Source organism: Chanodichthys erythropterus, chromosome 2, assembly GCF_024489055.1.
Source record: "Chanodichthys erythropterus isolate Z2021 chromosome 2, ASM2448905v1, whole genome shotgun sequence".
NCBI classification, from domain to species: Eukaryota; Metazoa; Chordata; class Actinopteri; order Cypriniformes; family Xenocyprididae; genus Chanodichthys; species Chanodichthys erythropterus.
This window is the reverse complement of record NC_090222.1, coordinates 22,676,702-22,694,603: the sequence shown is the minus strand read 5'-3', so window position 1 is coordinate 22,694,603 and position 17,902 is coordinate 22,676,702. Positions and strand designations below refer to the sequence as shown.

General features: G+C 36.6%; 1 protein-coding gene across 1 annotated transcript; it reads right to left on the bottom strand.

The window, feature by feature from the left end:
* Window positions 1–3,328: 3,328 nt before the first annotated feature.
* Window positions 3,329–17,762, bottom strand: prune (prune exopolyphosphatase). Its single transcript, XM_067405028.1, has 8 exons — window positions 17,604–17,762; window positions 11,921–12,025; window positions 11,574–11,776; window positions 9,399–9,583; window positions 9,006–9,164; window positions 8,798–8,892; window positions 6,767–6,925; window positions 3,329–6,412 (listed from the first exon to the last, which is right to left on the bottom strand). Exons 1-8 carry the CDS (start codon window positions 17,640–17,642, stop codon window positions 6,002–6,004), a joined length of 1,356 nt encoding a protein of 451 aa, XP_067261129.1. The 5' UTR covers window positions 17,643–17,762; the 3' UTR covers window positions 3,329–6,001.
* Window positions 17,763–17,902: the final 140 nt, after the last annotated feature.

The following is a 17,902-nucleotide window of genomic DNA, read 5'->3' as shown; positions in this document are numbered from 1 at the left end:
AGGTACGTACACTACTTTTCAAATGTTTGTGGTCAGTAAGATTTTTGTTTTTTGAAAAAACAAAATCAAGACTTTTATTCAGTAAGGGTGGATTAAATTGTCCAAAAGTGACAGTAAAGACATTTACATTGTTACAAAAACATTCTATTTTAAATAAATGCTGTTCTTTAGAACTTTATATTCATCAAAGAATCTTGGAAAAAGGTATCACGGTTTCCACAAAAATATTAAGCAATAATAAGTAATGTTACTCTGAAGGATCATGTAACTGGAGTAATGACTGCTGAAAATTCAGCCATCACAGGAATAAATTACAATTTAAAGGTGCCCTAGAATTAAAAATTGAATTTACCTTGGCATAGTCAAATATCAAGAGTTCAGTACATGGAAATGACATACAGTGAGTCTCAAAGTCCATTGTTTCCTCCTTCTTATATAAATCTCATTTGTTTAAAAGACCTCTGAAGAACAGGTGAATCTCAACATAACACCGACTGTTACATAAACATTAATATGTACGCCCCCAATATTTGCATATGCCAGCTCATGTTCATGCATTAGACAAGGGCAGAACGTCTGGATCTGTGCAGAGCTGAATCATCAGACTAGGTAAACAAGCAAGGACAACAGGGAAAAATGGCAGATGGAGCGATAATAACTGACATGATCCATGATTACATGATATTTTTAGTGATATTTAGGGGCCAAGCACCGAAGGTGCGTAGGCACCTATTGTAATCGTTGGCGTTCCGTACTCTTCTTCTTCTTCTTCTTCCACTCTTGAAGTCTATGGCAGCCCATAGAACCGCTTGCGAGAAAGTTGTGAAATTTGGCACAGAGTTAGAGGACAGTCTGACCTTTGTCCATAGCAAATTTGGAGTCTCTAACTCAATCCCTCTAGCGCCACCAGCTGTCCAAAGTCGCACTTATGTTTATGCTAATAACCTTTGAACCATAAGGGCTAGAAACAAATTTTTCCTCTGATTTCTTGGGTCAAGCCGATTCAAATGCACCCTATGACGTAATTTTCCATCATGAAAATTTTTCCGCCATTTTGAATTTTCTGAAAAACTTACTTTTTCGAACTCCTCCTAGGGCGTTTTTCATGAAAATTTAACCAAATCATCTTCAGACCATGCCGACAAAAAGTTGGAATTCAAGTAGATTACTCAAACCGTTTTCGTAAAACATGTGAACGAATTGTACGTAGTGTTTGTGAAAATAGTCATAAGGCTGTACCTCCGCAATGCTTTATCGTATTCAGACCAAACTTCGTACATGTCATCACAAGCATGACCTGAGGCATCATGCAGTTTCGGCGCAGCGCCACCTACTGGTGCGGAAATATGAAAAATGGATATTTTTGCTTATAACTTCTGATGGGTTTATCCAAAAATCATAAATTTCTCGTTGGATTCAGGGCATCATGCCGAGTCGAATGATAACCAATTTTCCCATATCAGCCGTCGGCCATTTTGAATTTTGTGCTAAAATGCTGTATTTTACGTACGCATCATAGTATCTTTACGAAACTTGGTATGGGTCATCAGCACAATGCCCTGAAGGAGCCTGAGAAGTTTCGGAGCAGTGCCACCTTGTGGTCAAAAGTTACAACAAAATTTACAAAAATGCTAATAACTTTTGACTATATTAACCTATTGTAATGATACTGGTCTGTTGATTCCTTGTGTCATGCCTAGAACACAGATATCAAATTTGTCATAGTTGGCTGAACTTCCTGTCCGCCATATTGTTTTTCTTTAAAAACCTACTTTTTCAAACTCCTCCTAGACCGTTGCTCCGATTTTTCACCAAAATCATCAGACCATGCCGACTAAAAGTTATGGATTTCAAGTAGATACGTCAAACTGTTTTCGTATACCGGAGCAATGAATTCGATGCATGATGCAAAACACACTCTTGAAGCTGTATCTCTGCACTGCTTTATTGTATTCAGACCAAACTTGGTACATGTCATCACAAGCATGACCTGAGGCATCATGCAGTGTTTCGGTGCAGCCATAGAACCGCTTGTGGGAAAGTTGTGCGTACTCCTACTGTTGCGGAGATATGAAAAATGCTCATTTTTGCTCATAACTTCTGATGGGTCTGACCAAAATCATAAATTTGGTCTCGTTAGATTCAGGGCATCATGTCGAGTCAAATGATATCCAATTTTCCCATATCAGGAAACCTACTTTTTCAAACTCCTCCTAGACCTAGATTTTTGCCAAAATCAAACCGTATCATCTTCATCATACAAAAATGTATGGATTTCAAGTCGATGCATCAAATCGTTTTCATATACCGGAGTAACGAATTTGAGGCATGATGCAAAACCCACTCTTGAAGCTGTATCTCTGCAATGCTTTGACATATTGACACCAAACTTTGCTGTTGTCATTGTCAACTCACTTTGACCATACCGCATGAATTTGGTCATAGCGCCACCTATTGGTGGAAGGTGATAAACCAGTAAATCTTTATTATTGACTGTATACGTGATTTTTTCTAAAATGATCCTAATAGGTCTTTAATTGCTCACTGTTGCAGTTGGTCTGATGCTCACGGCCGTGTTGGCTGGCTTGTTGTGCCGCTTTTGTGCTTGGCCCCGTAATTGCTGCTTGCAGCTATATTTGTAAATTGGCTTTTTAAATGTTCTGTTGACACTTTACTAATGTACTGTTAAATGTGGTTAAAGTTACCATCGTTTATTACTGTATTCACAGAGACAAGACTGTCGTTATTTTCATTTTTTAAACACTTGCAGTCTGTATAATTCATAAACACAACTTCATTCTTTATAAATCTCTCCAACAGTGTGTAATGTTAGCTTTAGCCAAGGAGCAGCATCAAACTCATTCAGAATCAATGGAAACATCCAAATATATACCATACTTACGCGATTAGACATGCTGCATGACGAACACTTTGTAAAAATCCATTTTGAGGGTTATATTAGCTGTGTGGACTTTGTTTATGCACTAAGCTCCGTGGGCGGGGAGCGTGAGCATTTAAAGGGGCCACAGCCTAAATCGGCTCATATTTAATGATGTCCCAAAATAGGCCGTTAAAAAAATTAATAAAAAAAATCTATGGGGTATTTTGAGCTGAAACTTCACAGACACATTCAGGGGACACCTTAGACTTATATTACATCTTTTAAAAAGACGTTCTACGGCACCTTTAAAATATATTAAAGTAGAAAATTTACAGCAAGTATTTGAATGTATTTTTGATCAAATAAATGACAAGGTTGCAATGTAACTGCAATTCTATAGATAAAGCTAACAAACCAAATATTGAACAATATGAAATGTTTTATTGAGTTGAGGAATACTTGAAATCAAAAAGGCCTTGGCAATAAAATACGTGACAGAGGATGTGCTTCTGAATATCCTGCTTTACAACCATATCACATTAAAACATATTACATTAAATCAACATTTAATACAACATTATGATGATATTGGCATTATTCAGTGTGCTTTATTCTCCTGAGGCAGCATGCAGCAATCCTCTGCTGTCACCATGCCAAATCTCACCAAACTACAGTATCACTTAGGGTTAATTCACGAGATACACAACACCTCAAAACACCAACATACCATCTAATATGTTTCAAGTCCGATATAAACTGATTTTGTTTAACAGTTTTATTTTTTGTGTGTATGAAGCCATGACAAAACTAGTTCTATGGGGAAAAAAAACAAAAACATTTATATAACTGTCCAATAAAACATCATTATATAAGATTAATCCAATTAGGTATTTGAAATACCTTGTACTGAGCTTTTGTATTTACTATTATAATGAATGCTATAATTATAATGCTAGTCCAGTTTGAATCCAATCTTTAGATTCTGATCACGAATGCCAGATGGTGACTGATCTCTAATAACTGTTAATAAGCTGAAGGCCGTAAAATGAATCAAAAGGACAGTTCATGATAATAACAAACATTTTTTTAACCCTAATGTACTCAAAACGTAAATCAAATAAATTATATAATATAACATAATACAAATCAAGTTATATATTTTAAAACGTATATAATTTCTGAACTCTGATCAAATGCTTAACATGCCTCGCACACAAATACAAGGTCTTTGGTAGTTAATGGTAAAATTTCATTGAGTAAAATGCAGGTGCACTAATTCTAACCAGGAGTAGGTCAGTTAACACCTATAACATGCAAAAGGCCACAGAGGGGTTACACTCACTTTTCATTTACCAACAATCACTCGTTTACAATATTATTGGGGAATAATGACAACATGTACTAATCCAGTATATCTTCATTTACATCCGCTGCAGCGTGAGATCAAATGAAGTGTTGTCATCAATTTAAAGGATTAGTTCATTTTAAAATGAAAATTACCCCTAGATTTACTCAAGCAATCCTAGATGTATTTGACTTTCTTCTTTCTGATGAACACAATCGGAGTTATATTAATAAATATCCTGACGCGTCCAAGCTTTATAATGGCAGTGAATGGGGGCAACCTGTTTGAAGCTCAAGAAAGTGCATCCATACATCATAAACATACTCCACACGGCGTTAATAAAGAGGGTTAATAAAGGCCTTCTGAAGTGAAGCAATGTGTTTGTAAGAGAAATATCCATATTTAACATTTTGTAAAGTAAAATATATAGCTTCCGCTAGACCGACTTACGTATTCAACTTACGAAGAAAGTGTAATGCCTCTCGCAGTACAAAACGATTACACTACGTCCTACGCCTTCCCTATTCAACTTATGTAACTGAGGTCTAGCGGAAGTTAGATATTTTACTTTATTACTTGTTAAAGATGGATATTTTTCTTACATCACTTTACTTCAGAAGGCCTTTATTAACCCCTGGAGCCGTGTGGAGTACATTTATGGTAGACGGATGCACTTTCTTGAGCTTCAAACTCGTTGCCCCCATTCACTGACATAATAAAGCTTAGACACATCATATTTATTAATATAACTTCAATTGTGTTCATCAGAAAGAAAAAAGTCATACACACCTATGATGGCTTGAGGGTGAGTAAAGCTTGGGGTCATTTTTATTTTAAAGTGAACTAATCCTTTAAGATCATCATTTTGACTCATCCCAACAGGAACTGTTATTTATGCACATTGGAAGCCTAGCAGACAAGCAAGCAGCACTGTGAAAATATTTTATATATATATATATATATATATATTTATTTATTTATTTTTATGTCTAAGTGTATATGCAACTATTGCATTTTTCAAAATTTAACACGAATCATGACCAGCTAAAAAGTAAACCTGCAGTTTATATCAGTGTCCAAATGATTAAAAATTCTTATGCCTGCTGGGCTAACACTGTAAGAGTACTGTAAATGCATTTTCCATTCGTTTTTACAAATCAAGGGACAAGTCAAAATAATTATAATAATATGTGGGAATCAATTCCATGCTACATATGTGGTCTGCAGACAAGCTGAAAATAATTTCTATAATATTAGAAAGAATGGAGTACGTATGTTAGTGGCACCAAAAGCAAAGATAACTACCATGTTATAATTGTATAATAACTGAAATTAATTCAGAATTGGTTCTTTCTATCAATTGTCAGTCGCTAACTTGCACCGGGTGTATATTGTCAATTTTAGAACTGAATAAGCTCACGTTTACCTGGAAATAGAGTAATTTAGAAGATCGAATGTGAATACTACTGCGAGCAATAAATAAATGGACTAAACCTGAAATTTTACAGTCATTTTTATGACATTTACCATTTATATGTGATGCATTTATGTAATGCTCCATTTTAATCATCATGTACCAGTCCTTAGAAAAAGTCAACAGAATGGTCTCTTCAGACCGTATCGTACCTTTGTGAGTTAACCAGATCAAAAAAGTACCATTACATTCTCACGCCCTGGTGCACCACTGTTGTATATCCACCGCATCCTCTTGAAGACGCAGAAGAACTTTTTTTCTCCACCTCTTATCCAAAACTCTCTTGGACAACAGATCTTCATCATTGTCCCTCAGGAGATGTGTCCTCCATGCTGGCCATCTTGGTAACTTTCTCTACCAAAACCTCAGGGCTGATTTTTGGTAGGCCATTGTCCAAGGGACAACCCTCAACCAGACTGTTCATTGGCGTTGGAGGAAATGGAGTATCGTCCTCAATCCCAGCGTCTTCAATACATTGCTGAGAGTCACTCTGGTCCTGATTGGAATCATCATCCAGATATAGGTCCTCTATGTTTCCACTTTGAGCCACTTTCCTTTCCCTATCCTTCAGGAAGTCTGTGATTATGGGCATTACCTTCTTGCGGGATGCCAGTGTGTTACCCTGTATATAGGCCTTGACATCCAGATATGGACTGCTCATTGGCCTAAGGTCCAGACTGGGTGTTTTGGCTTTTTCTAGTGCTTTACTCATCTATGAAATAAAAGAAAAAAAAAGATATTAATTAGAACAGATTCTCAACTTAATTTATACACAACCTTTCAAAAGTTTGGAGTCGGTAAGACAGTAGTTTATTTGTGTAATGGCAAAGCTCCAGTCTTTAGTGTCACATGATCCTTCAGAAATCATTCTAATACACTGATTTGGTGCTCAAGAAATGTTGAAAACAGTTGAGCTGCTTAATATTTATGTGGAAACCATAGTACTTTTTTTCCAGGATCATATGATGAATAGAAGTTCAAAAGAATTGCATTTATTATATGCAGAGTATATAAGGAAGACATTTGTTGGTTGATTTCCTTAATAAGTGTAAAGCATAATGAGTACCTCTTCCCTGTAGACAGTGCTGGAACTGTAGACGGCTAGCTGTCGGAAGGGCTCCTTGTTGTCATTGAAAGAGATTGTCATTGCGACCAGCAGGTTGTAGCTGTGATTGTGGCAGAACTCACAGAGGTCCTGCTGTAGGCCACGCCTCTGAAGAAAAGCCTAAAAACAGAACAGCTCTTTTAACATATGAGCATTACAAAAAGGACTACAATCATTTCACTTTGTGAGACATTTTCAAACACAAACAGATCTGGAGATAAATATTTTTAATGCCCAATATTTTTCTTCTGCCCTTTACAGTTTTGATGCCTTTGTATTCCAACATATATCTTTTTTTTTCAGTCGTTAGTAATATTTTATTACGACTATGGTATTTTAATGAAATAATTTGTAACTGAAAAAAAAATTATCTTAAAAATACGTCAAACATCATCATGACACATCTCTGATTCTTGTCAATCAATCGGACAAAAATTTCTGAATAAATTTAATGGCCACTCACATTATTCCTGACAGTTAAAATGATAAAGTAATAAACATTAAATTGATGGAATTATTACTTTGAAGTATTAAAATGACATTTTAGTGTGCTATAATTAACATACTGGGGCTGATTTTGAATTATGACTTTCTTATGCCACGTTAAAAAAATCTCCCATTCTCCTGTACTGTGAACAGTTCTGATTCAGCAACATTATCTTACTATTGTATGTGTACTAACAAGAGAACAGAAGAGCCTGTCAAGGAGGTTAACGTCTGGTGTAATCAGTGGGTGTGTGAGACAGGCCGCCCAGCCCTGCGGTGAGTCTGGGTGTGTCTGACTTGGATTCGGTTGTGCTTCAGTATTAATAAGGAATTCACATGAGTCATGAGGATGGGCACATGAGCACATTTTGTGCCCACAACAAGAGCTCTTTACTTTTCAGAATCTGCATTTCCTCTTTGTGGACCCAAGTACTGAGGCTAAATACATAGCACAAAAACAAGATTCACTTCATTCAAGAGCAAACATGTAATTTGCATGTGATCTTCTAAAATTAAAGTCCTGCCGGAGTGTTTTAGAAATGCATGCAATGAGATTCCACACATAACTTATAAGTTATAGAGGTTATACAGATGCACCAATACAATCACCAATATTTAATCATTGATCAAAATAAGACCACTGCAATAAGCCATAAGCATGAAACAGGCCATGAATCAAATGTCATTTTATGATTTCAAGTATTATATGATTTCAAGATGAAATCCAAAAATATTTAAGAACACAAGAATATATTGTTCAGTATTGAATCTCATTTAATAGATAATAGACTAATCTGTGAAAAAGCACAAAAGTTTCTTCCTGTGAGTAATTTGTAATGTTCCATCATAACTTGTAAAAAGTGGATTTTATTGTTTAAAACATTAGTATCATATCATATTATATTATATTAGTATCTGTTTTAACAATAACAATATTATGAAGACATTTCAAAAGAAAAAGAAAAATTCAATGGACATTACAGAATTTTACAACAGTTAAACGTTTGGTAAGACTTTATTTTACAGTGTCCTTTACTAATTTACAGTAAAAGTACACGTTACATGTAGTTACTGTAGTAAAAACTATATTATGCATAATTACATGCAACTTACACTAAACAAAACCCTATAGTAAGTACATGTAGATAATTATTACTACTCAGTACTTAAATGTATAATTATACCATAACAAGAACACTTTAAAAATAAAGTGCAACCAAAAGGTTTTGTTTTTCTTTCTAGGGGTGTAATTAAATCCTTTAAAAACATATTTCAAATAATAATAATAAAAAAAAAACAGTAATTTTTAATGACAAAATTTCAAAAAATATGCAAAGCAAGTGGCAAAATATCAAAATCTGTATATATCTGCATAAATATCTGTATAAATATCAGTTTTTTTTTAAAAGCTGTATAAACCAAAAACATCCAACTCAATACATAGCAAGCTGTAGAGATTGTAGAAGCTTTTAGAGGTCAAGTGAAAGATGTCATAACAGTACTGACCTCTAGTGTCATGTAAATGGCACTGACAGCCAAGTTCAGATCCCCAGCAGATGCAGCTTTCATGTCTTTCAACAGCATCTGCTCTGTAGAGAGGCCTGAAATACAGAGCAGTATTGTGAAATTTCTTTTGATGAACACATGCTTTAAAGTTTTAATGAGTCTCTAAGCAGTTTGTTTCATTAATCTACACAATAAAAGATTCTCTCACCTGACACGTCAAACTTGGCATTCTGTAGCGACTGAAACAGAGCGCCCCTCGGAGGCAGCTTTGGAAAACGTTTCTCCAAAAAGATGGCGTACTGGCTGTCCTTAGGGGTGACTTTACCTGCCTCAGGTGCCATGTTAACACAGTCTAGGATAATGGTACCTGTCAACGCAAGGCAGAAATACATTCTGCAACTTAACAAGATTTTATCTTTCTGCTGCGTCTCACGTCTCTATCATATTGCAAGTACAAGTCAAATCTATCTGCTCCAGCCAAATGCCACTGATACCATGCTGAGCCCATCTGATGTCTAACAGCGTCTAGCAGATTGAACAGCAGTCATGCTGTGAGAGCTCACATTCCTCTCTGTGTTTATCATGTCACCATGAGACTCACCATATAAAAGCTGAGCCACTTGTTGGTCGAGCACCTCAGGTGCTTTTTGGGCAATGAGCTCTGTCACCAAGGTGGCACAGGAGCCCACGGTCTCCACAGTGACGGGGCAGGAGGGAGATGAGGGCCTCTGTAGGAGGTGATGGTCAATCACTTCTACAACTGCATCCTCCAGCTCACTGTCAGCACTACAGAATAAAACAGATTTATTATTAAAGAAGTTTGTATCAAGCTTCTGTGGTCACAGGTTGGGTTCAATAAAGACTTTTTATGTCACTATTAATGGTGGACTAATTAGATTAATTTAACGTAGATATAAACAGACATTCCGATACTTATTTTGGTTGCCATTTACATACATACATTTATATGGTGCAGTAAAATGCCCCATAATAGACTGGTGGAATTATGACACTTTGTCACAATTGTCACTTTATAGGCCAATTGGCAGTTAGCATCACACTGGTTCCCTTGACAAAAGTCAAGGATTATCAAAAAAAAAAGGGGGTGAGCAAGAAAAGTTTATGATACACGTTTTGTTCAACAAGATAATTTTCAAAGTATTATATATATATATATATATATATATATATATATATATATATATATATATATATATATATATATATATATATATATATATATATATATATATATATATATATATATATATTCAACTGAAAATTCACTATATAGCTCAAGTTCATTAATTATTTAAAATTTTACTCCTTTATAGGGGTGTGTGATATAAAAAAAAAAAAAAAAGATATCGATATTTTCTGGGATTTTGTGGATAACAATATTAGATGATATTTTCCTGATTGTTCCTGTACTGGTACCTTGGCAGGTTTAGGATTGCTGTGGACAGCTGACTCCTAAAGTTTTTGATATTCTTCATATTTTGTGCAGTGATTAGTTTTACCTTTATGAGGGCAATTTTTTTCTTACCTATTTAATAACACACTATAGGGCTGTTACCAATCAAATGAAATCAGTATCAACAAAATCTGTATTTGCATTGCAGAGGAAATACAGAAGCTGCATCTGAAGTGCCATTTAGATGCATCTACACAGATTGTTTAATGCAGCTCAGAGGTATAAATGCATTTATCCCGCAGTTACAAATGCATAAATAATGTTTTGATGTTTTAAAAATTAAACAATGACATATGAAATTAAAATTTTAATTTCCTCTAAGCGATGTCACGCGTTTTTAGGCCAAAACATTTTTTTTGTCACATACAGCAAACATCTCCTCACTATCTGCTAGCTGCCTGTCCCCTGAACACACTGTAAAAAAACGCGGTCTCTGTAGTCGCCACAAGCTCCAAAAACGCAAACAAAAACAAACTGGTGCAGCCTGGACCACAAATCATAATAAACACGCTCCAGCCAATAACCGACAAGAATGGTTTTAAATGCGCGTTCATGACTGTTTCAGGAAGCATGGGAGGGGAGGAGGAGGAGGAGGGAGGTTCTAGCTAGCCTCTGTTTTGTTTGACAACACTTCAAATGTCAACAGGAAGTTACTCCACTCAACTTAAAACCACCAGTAGGTGGCAGAATCATTGAGTCATTATTTCAAACAATTTGTTCAAATGGACTGATTAATTCAGTAACGAAACACTGCCGCTTGTTACTCAGAAATGCAAAACAGCTCTGCTGTGGCTTTGTTTGGAAATATTTTCAGCGAAATAGGGCAATACTGTGTCTGTTAAATCAATATCGCATTTGCAATTGTGCTGATAATTGGAAAAAAAACAAACAAACAAAAACCTCTCTTCACACTGTTTGAATGATTGCTTTGCTATATATTATATAAATATAGCCTTAAATACAAATACTCAAATACAGGGGCATTTTTATACTGCATTTTTAGAATAAATCTCACAGTGAGAGAGTGCACTCTAAAATGCGCAGGTGCAGCAGTCTAACCTAAACCAAAAAGTCTAAATGGCACAGTGTATGCACTCTCTAGGCATATATCTGTTTGGTTTTTGAGGGACATATTCAATAATGTCAGATTGCACATCATTAAAACATCAATTACAATATTATCGTAGACTATATATAATCGCACACCCCTACTTCTTTATCATTCTTTTTTTATGTGAAGATGGAAGATGGAACATGGTGCATTTCATGTATTGCATATGTCCTACTGAACAGAACACTGACCTGGGCAGAACATTGTGGTCAACCAGGGTCAAGGTCAGCTGTTTGTTCTTGTGTAGGCTGTGGAGGTCCACCTCGTCCCTGAAAAGCAGGTAGTCTTGCGACAGACCGGTTTCTCTCAGCAGAAAGGTGCTATCAGAGCGCAAGGGAAACTCAGCCCGTGGGATGTTGAGCAAAGGCACCGGTACCCTCTTACGATCAAGACTCTACAACAGGTCAACAATAATGATGAACAAAACAATAATCCTCAACCTCCAGTACAGAATTATCACATCTATTTTCTCCGACAATTCTCAAGCTTTCCAAAAACACCACAGCAAATACGGTTTATTAGGTTGGGCGTTGCATACCTTTGAAAGAAAGTAGGCGAAGGTCAGGGCTGATACCATGGAGTCCACATCACAAGCCTCATTTCCCATTACGACATGCAGCCCTGGGCTGTTCTTACTACAAGCCTGAGAATGAAGGAGAATAATGTCACAGGCTGTTGGACTAATATAGGACAGGAATTCATAACATATAACTGCAAGCCTAGTTCTTCATAATATGGCTTTGGTGGCCTCTATTAAACCGCAGGCTGAAATACCAAACTAAAATGTCTTTATGCACAAATATCTACAGCAAGTAAACTACATGACAGGCTGAAAATGCATCCAATAGAATGTGAAGACTTCCAGCTCCATTCAGAGCTTCATCTGACAAACAATGTTGAACTTATGATCAACCTGTCACTCTATATCATTGCACCGCACCTCACACTGGCTGTCAATGTCAAAGATAAAACACATTCTGTGGCTTCTCAACAGATATAGTACAGCAGTGTATGCCTTAAACAGATGATAACATGGATGACAACAAAACTCATTTTATTATGTTTAGTATTTGTTCTTAAAGGGATAGTTCACCCCAAAATTACAATTCTATCATCATTTACTCAACTTCTCGTGTTCCAAACCTGTAGGACTTTCTTTCTTCCATGGAACATAAAAGAAGGTGTCGACACTGCTCTTGTTCATACAATAAAACCATACAGTGATCAAGGGTTATCAAGAAAGGACAAAGAAGAAACTCCATATAAGTAGTCCATACAACCTATGTACTATATGGCAAAATGGTATATTTGTGTGAGGAACAGAGCTGAAATGCAAGTCTGTTATTAGCTGAAAATCTTCCTTTCTGCCATAACTTTCAAATCTCATTTGCGCTTCCACATATTCAAACTTGCAATGTGAAGACATTTTAAAGTCAACAATGTCAAATAATATCTTGTAATAGCACAGCAAGTATGAATATAGGCCATGTTCAAAGCAACAGAATCGGCTGTCAGTTCTGTATTTGAGTCTTTAATATGGTTACGTCACAACCGCATTCTCGGAAAACCCACGCTGTGTGAACGGAACCGGAATGGACAGCTTGTTATGTCTAGATACTAGATATGAGCTGTGTGTCATCGGAAGGTTTTAAATCCAGTCACTGTTTCTGTTCAGTTTTGTGTTCTAAGTGTGACTCAAATACTCTGCTTTCCACCTAGATATAAAAGCTGCTATTGGTTAATGAAGATTTCTGCTGCAGTTCTTTGGATGTCGCCATCTTTGATATCACTGTTTAGAGAATACACGATTGACTCCCAATGCACATTCATACAGACAGTATTTGAGAAGCTACTGTATGTTTCTGTGTGAACGGGACATTTCGAGACACCTGTAAGTAAATGTGGTCGTCAACCCCAAAAACTGACAGTATGGAAGTAGCCGTGTAGCCATACAGAAGCGCAAATAAGATTTGAGAGATATGGTGGAGGACACTGAAGATTTTCAGAGCACAATCACCTAAATTTCAGTGTTGTTCCTAACAAAGGTAATTACAGTTAACTAAAACCATAAAACATTTTGTTATTGAAATAAAATAAAAAATGAAAACATTTTATTTCAGCTAGTTCCTAAGGCAACATTTCCCACTTTCATTTGGTTTGACTTCATGTATTAAAACAAACAAACAAACAAACAACTGAAATAAAAATGAATAAAAACTACAGGTGATGGTCATATAATTAGAATATCATCAAAAATACTGCTGGGCGATATATCGCATGCGATTGTCGAACCGTAGTTCACTGACAAGCTACGCAATATCACGTTCATTATCGAAAGCGATTCATCTTCGATAATGAACGCGATATTGCGTGGCTTGTCAGTGAACTACGGCTCTGTTTATTAAATGGCGCTCCATTTGAAAGCAGGTGATGGCGATTTAGTGGTAATCAGGGAACCGGCTTTACTGACGAAATGCGCGTGACAATTGCATGCGATACATCGCCCCAGCCCTTATCAAAAAGTTTATTTATTTCACTAATTCCATTCAAAAAGTGAAACTTGTGTATTATATTCATTCATTACACACAGACTGATATATTTCAAATGTTTATTTCTTTTAATTTTGATGATTATAACTGACAACTAAGGAAAATCCCAAATTCAATATGTCAGAAAATTAGAATACTGTGAAAAGGTTCAATATTGAAGACACCTGGTGCCACACTCTAATCAGCTAATTAACTCAAAACACCTGCAAAGGCCTTTAAATGGTCTCTCAGTCTAGTTCTGTAGGCTACACAATCATGGGGAAGACTGCTGACTTGACAGTTGTCCAAAAGACGACCATTGACACCTTGCACAAGGAGAGCAAGACACAAAAGGTCATTGCAAAAGAGGCTGGCTGTTCACAGAGCTCTGAGTCCAAGCACATTAATAGAGAGGTGAAGGGAAGGAAAAGATGTGGTGGAAAAAAAGTGTACAAGCAATAAGGATAACCGCAACCTGGAGAGGATTGTGAAATAAAACCCATTCAAAAATGTGGGGGAGATTCACAAAGAGTGGACTGCAGCTGGAGTCAGTGCTTCAAGAACCACTACGCACAGATGTATGCAAGACATGGGTTTCAGGTGTCGCATTCCTTGTGTCAAGCCACTCTTGAACAACAGACAGCGTCAGAAGCGTCTCGCCAGGGCTAAAGACAAAAAGGACTGGACTGCTGCTGAGTGGTCCAAAGTTATGTTCTCTGATGAAAGTAAATTTTGCATTTCCTTTGGAAATCAAGGTCCCAGAGTCTGGAGGAAGAGAGGAGAGGCACACAATCCACGTTGCTTGAGGTCCAGTGTAAAGTTTCCACAGTCAGTGATGGTTTGGGGTGCCATGTCATCTGCTGGTGTTGGTCCACTGTGTTTTCTGAGGTCCAAGGTCAACGCAGCCGTATACCAGGAAGTTTTAGAGCACTTCATGCTTCCTGCTGCTGACCAACTTTATGGAGATGCAGATTTCATTTTCCAACAGGACTTGGCACCTGCACACAGTGCCAAAGCTACCAGTACCTGGTTTAAGGACCATGGTATCCCTGTTCTTAATTGGCCAGCAAACTCGCCTGACCTTAACCCCATAGAAAATCTATGGGGTATTGTGAAGAGGAAATGCGATGCCAGACCCAACAATGCAGAAGAGCTGAAGGCCACTATCAGAGCAACCTGGGCTCTCATAACACCTGAGCAGTGCTACAGACTGATCTACTCCATGCCACGTCGCATTGCTGCAGTAATTCAGGCAAAAGGAGCCCCAACTAAGTATTGAGTGCTGTACATGCTCATACTTTTCAGTTGGCCAAGATTTCTAAAACTCCTTTCTTTGTGTTGGTCTTAAGTAATATTCTAATTTTCTGAGATACTGAATTTGGGATTTTCCTTAGTTGTCAGTTATAATCATCAAAATTAAAAGAAATAAACATTTGAAATATATTAGTCTGTATGTAATGAATTAATATAATATACAAGTTTCACTTTTTGAATGGAATTAGTGAAATAAATCAACTTTTTGATGATATTCTAATTATATGACCAGCACCTGTACACTACTGTTCAAAAGTTTGTTGGCTGTAAGATTTGATGTTTTTGAAAAAAGTTTCTTATACTCACTAAGGCTGCATTTATTTGATTATATAATACATTTAAATGATAAGAAAAGTAAAATTGTAAGATATCACAATTTAAAATAAAGTTTGTATTTTAAATAATATATTTTAAAATATAATTTATTCCTGTGATTGCAAAGCTGAATTTCCAGCAGTCATTCAGTGTCACATGATCCTTCAGAAAAATATCCAATATGCTGATTTTGTGCTCAAGAAAAAATTCTTATTATCAATGTTGAAAACAGATGTACTGCTTAATATTTTTGAGAAAACCAAACTTTTTTGATAATTTTTTTTTCTTGATTCTTTGAGTTCAAAAGAACAGCATTTATGTTTTGAAATGTTTTGTAACATTATAAATGTCTTTACTGTCATTTTTGATCAATTAAATGCATTCTTGCTAAAAATAAGGATTCATTTCTAGAAAAAATACTGACCCATAACTTCAAACAATAGTGTAGTTATTATAAACTACATTTGTTACTTAAAATATGCTTTTTTCTTTCTTTTTTGGAGCTTGAGAACCCACAACTCTATATTGAAGTCTATTTACTGGACCACTTGTAAGATGAAGAGCAATTTTAATAGAATAACACTGAATGCATCACCCTGGATTCCATAAAGCCTTTTATCTCTCTCCATGATGACTCCTCGTCCAGCGTTAATTAGCATTTGGCCTTCTCCATTACTCCAGCCGAATACAGAAGCCATCTGTGACGTCAGCATTAAATGATGTACTCTGATCTGGGCAACCAGCTGGGGTTTGTTTTAAATACTGAACGACGGACTGTCAACACAGACTGACTGAGCTCACAGCTGGCACAGACCAGGGGCGAGGCTTGTTTAGGGTGAGATTTTGGCAAACTCCCTCTCTCTCATGTGATAATCATCACCAAAAACCTTCTTAGATGGGGAAGTGCAGGAAAAACATGCTTATTCATGTCCATATGTGCATGGCCAGGGGACAGCGCAGGAAGTTAGTCACCGCAATGTGAAATGGACCACGGGATGGTGAGTAAACAGTACAGAACCTGTGGGTCTTGGGTCAGAGTGGGCAGAACTCCAGTGTCCGCTCTATTTGCAACCTCATGCTTCAATGCAGACAAAAAGCACTTTAACCACAAGTGCAACCGAACAATTCCTTCAATCATTGACTGAATTAAAGAACCCATCTCTGCTTGCTTCCATGAGCTGAGAGTCTCAAAGTAAACACAGGACTTCATATTATCTGCCCAGCAGTTGGTGAGCACAGGTGTCAGGGTGTTTGGGTTTAAAACAACAGTGTTTAGGGTACAGAGATGCACTGCTGTCAGACAGATGCTGTCAGGATCATATGCAATGGACAGCAGGTGTTATTGTCTCTGCAAATAGGGACACCTTCATCCTTGAAACTGAGCACATTAAGCTGTAAAACTAGAAAAGTGGGAATTTTTCTTATTGACTAAACACACTGCCAGATAATGGTCAACATATTACAGACGAATTTGCACCAATCAGCTTAATAAACTGATCTTTTTAAACTGAAAGCATAGCAAAACTGTATATATTATATTATATTATATTATATATATATATATATATATATATATATATATATATATATATATATATATGTGTGTGTGTGTGTGTGTGTACATGCATGTGTCATTGCTATAAAAGTGATATAAAGTGAAGTGATATAAAAACACACGAGTTAACTCTTTTCGTATAAAAAAATAATAAAACTGACTGGTATTATAGAAATAATAAATGTAAACAAACAGACTTATGTGCTTTCTCTCTTTCTCTCAATGCATGTGGTGGCTTGTCATTGGCGCATGCGGCCAGGGTCTATGCACGCGCGTCATGCCATATGACTTGTGTCAATATCGAGTGTACGTTAAACAAAGCAGCATACATTCTTTTTCACACCAAGCTATAATATACGGCAAAAACACTACATTTTTATTAATGTCTAATCACACAGACAGTGCAAGAACTGGCCACTGGCCCCTTTTTAAGTGGGTAAAATGGTAGTAGCCAATCCAGCATACCACGCGTAACCCTCTCTTTAAGCGTACAGTACCATAGTCTTACCTTAATCACATCACGACAGCTCCGTAAATATGCCTCCATTGTTACACGGAGCCCGAAGGTTTTCACGTAACGAAATATCCTAAAGGAGTATAAAAATGCCCTCGACTGCCTCTGAAATGTGAAGTGTCTCTGCAGTTCACTGTGTACAAGTTATGCCACTCGGAATTCAGAGGTTTGCAAGAGAAGAGACGTAATGCGCGTCTCGAGTTACGTCCTGACGTCACATTATGTGCTGGAAAATGTAGTTCTGCGGGGTCACGAAAGACCATAATGAGTGAGAGTTTGTAGTTTTTAGTCCA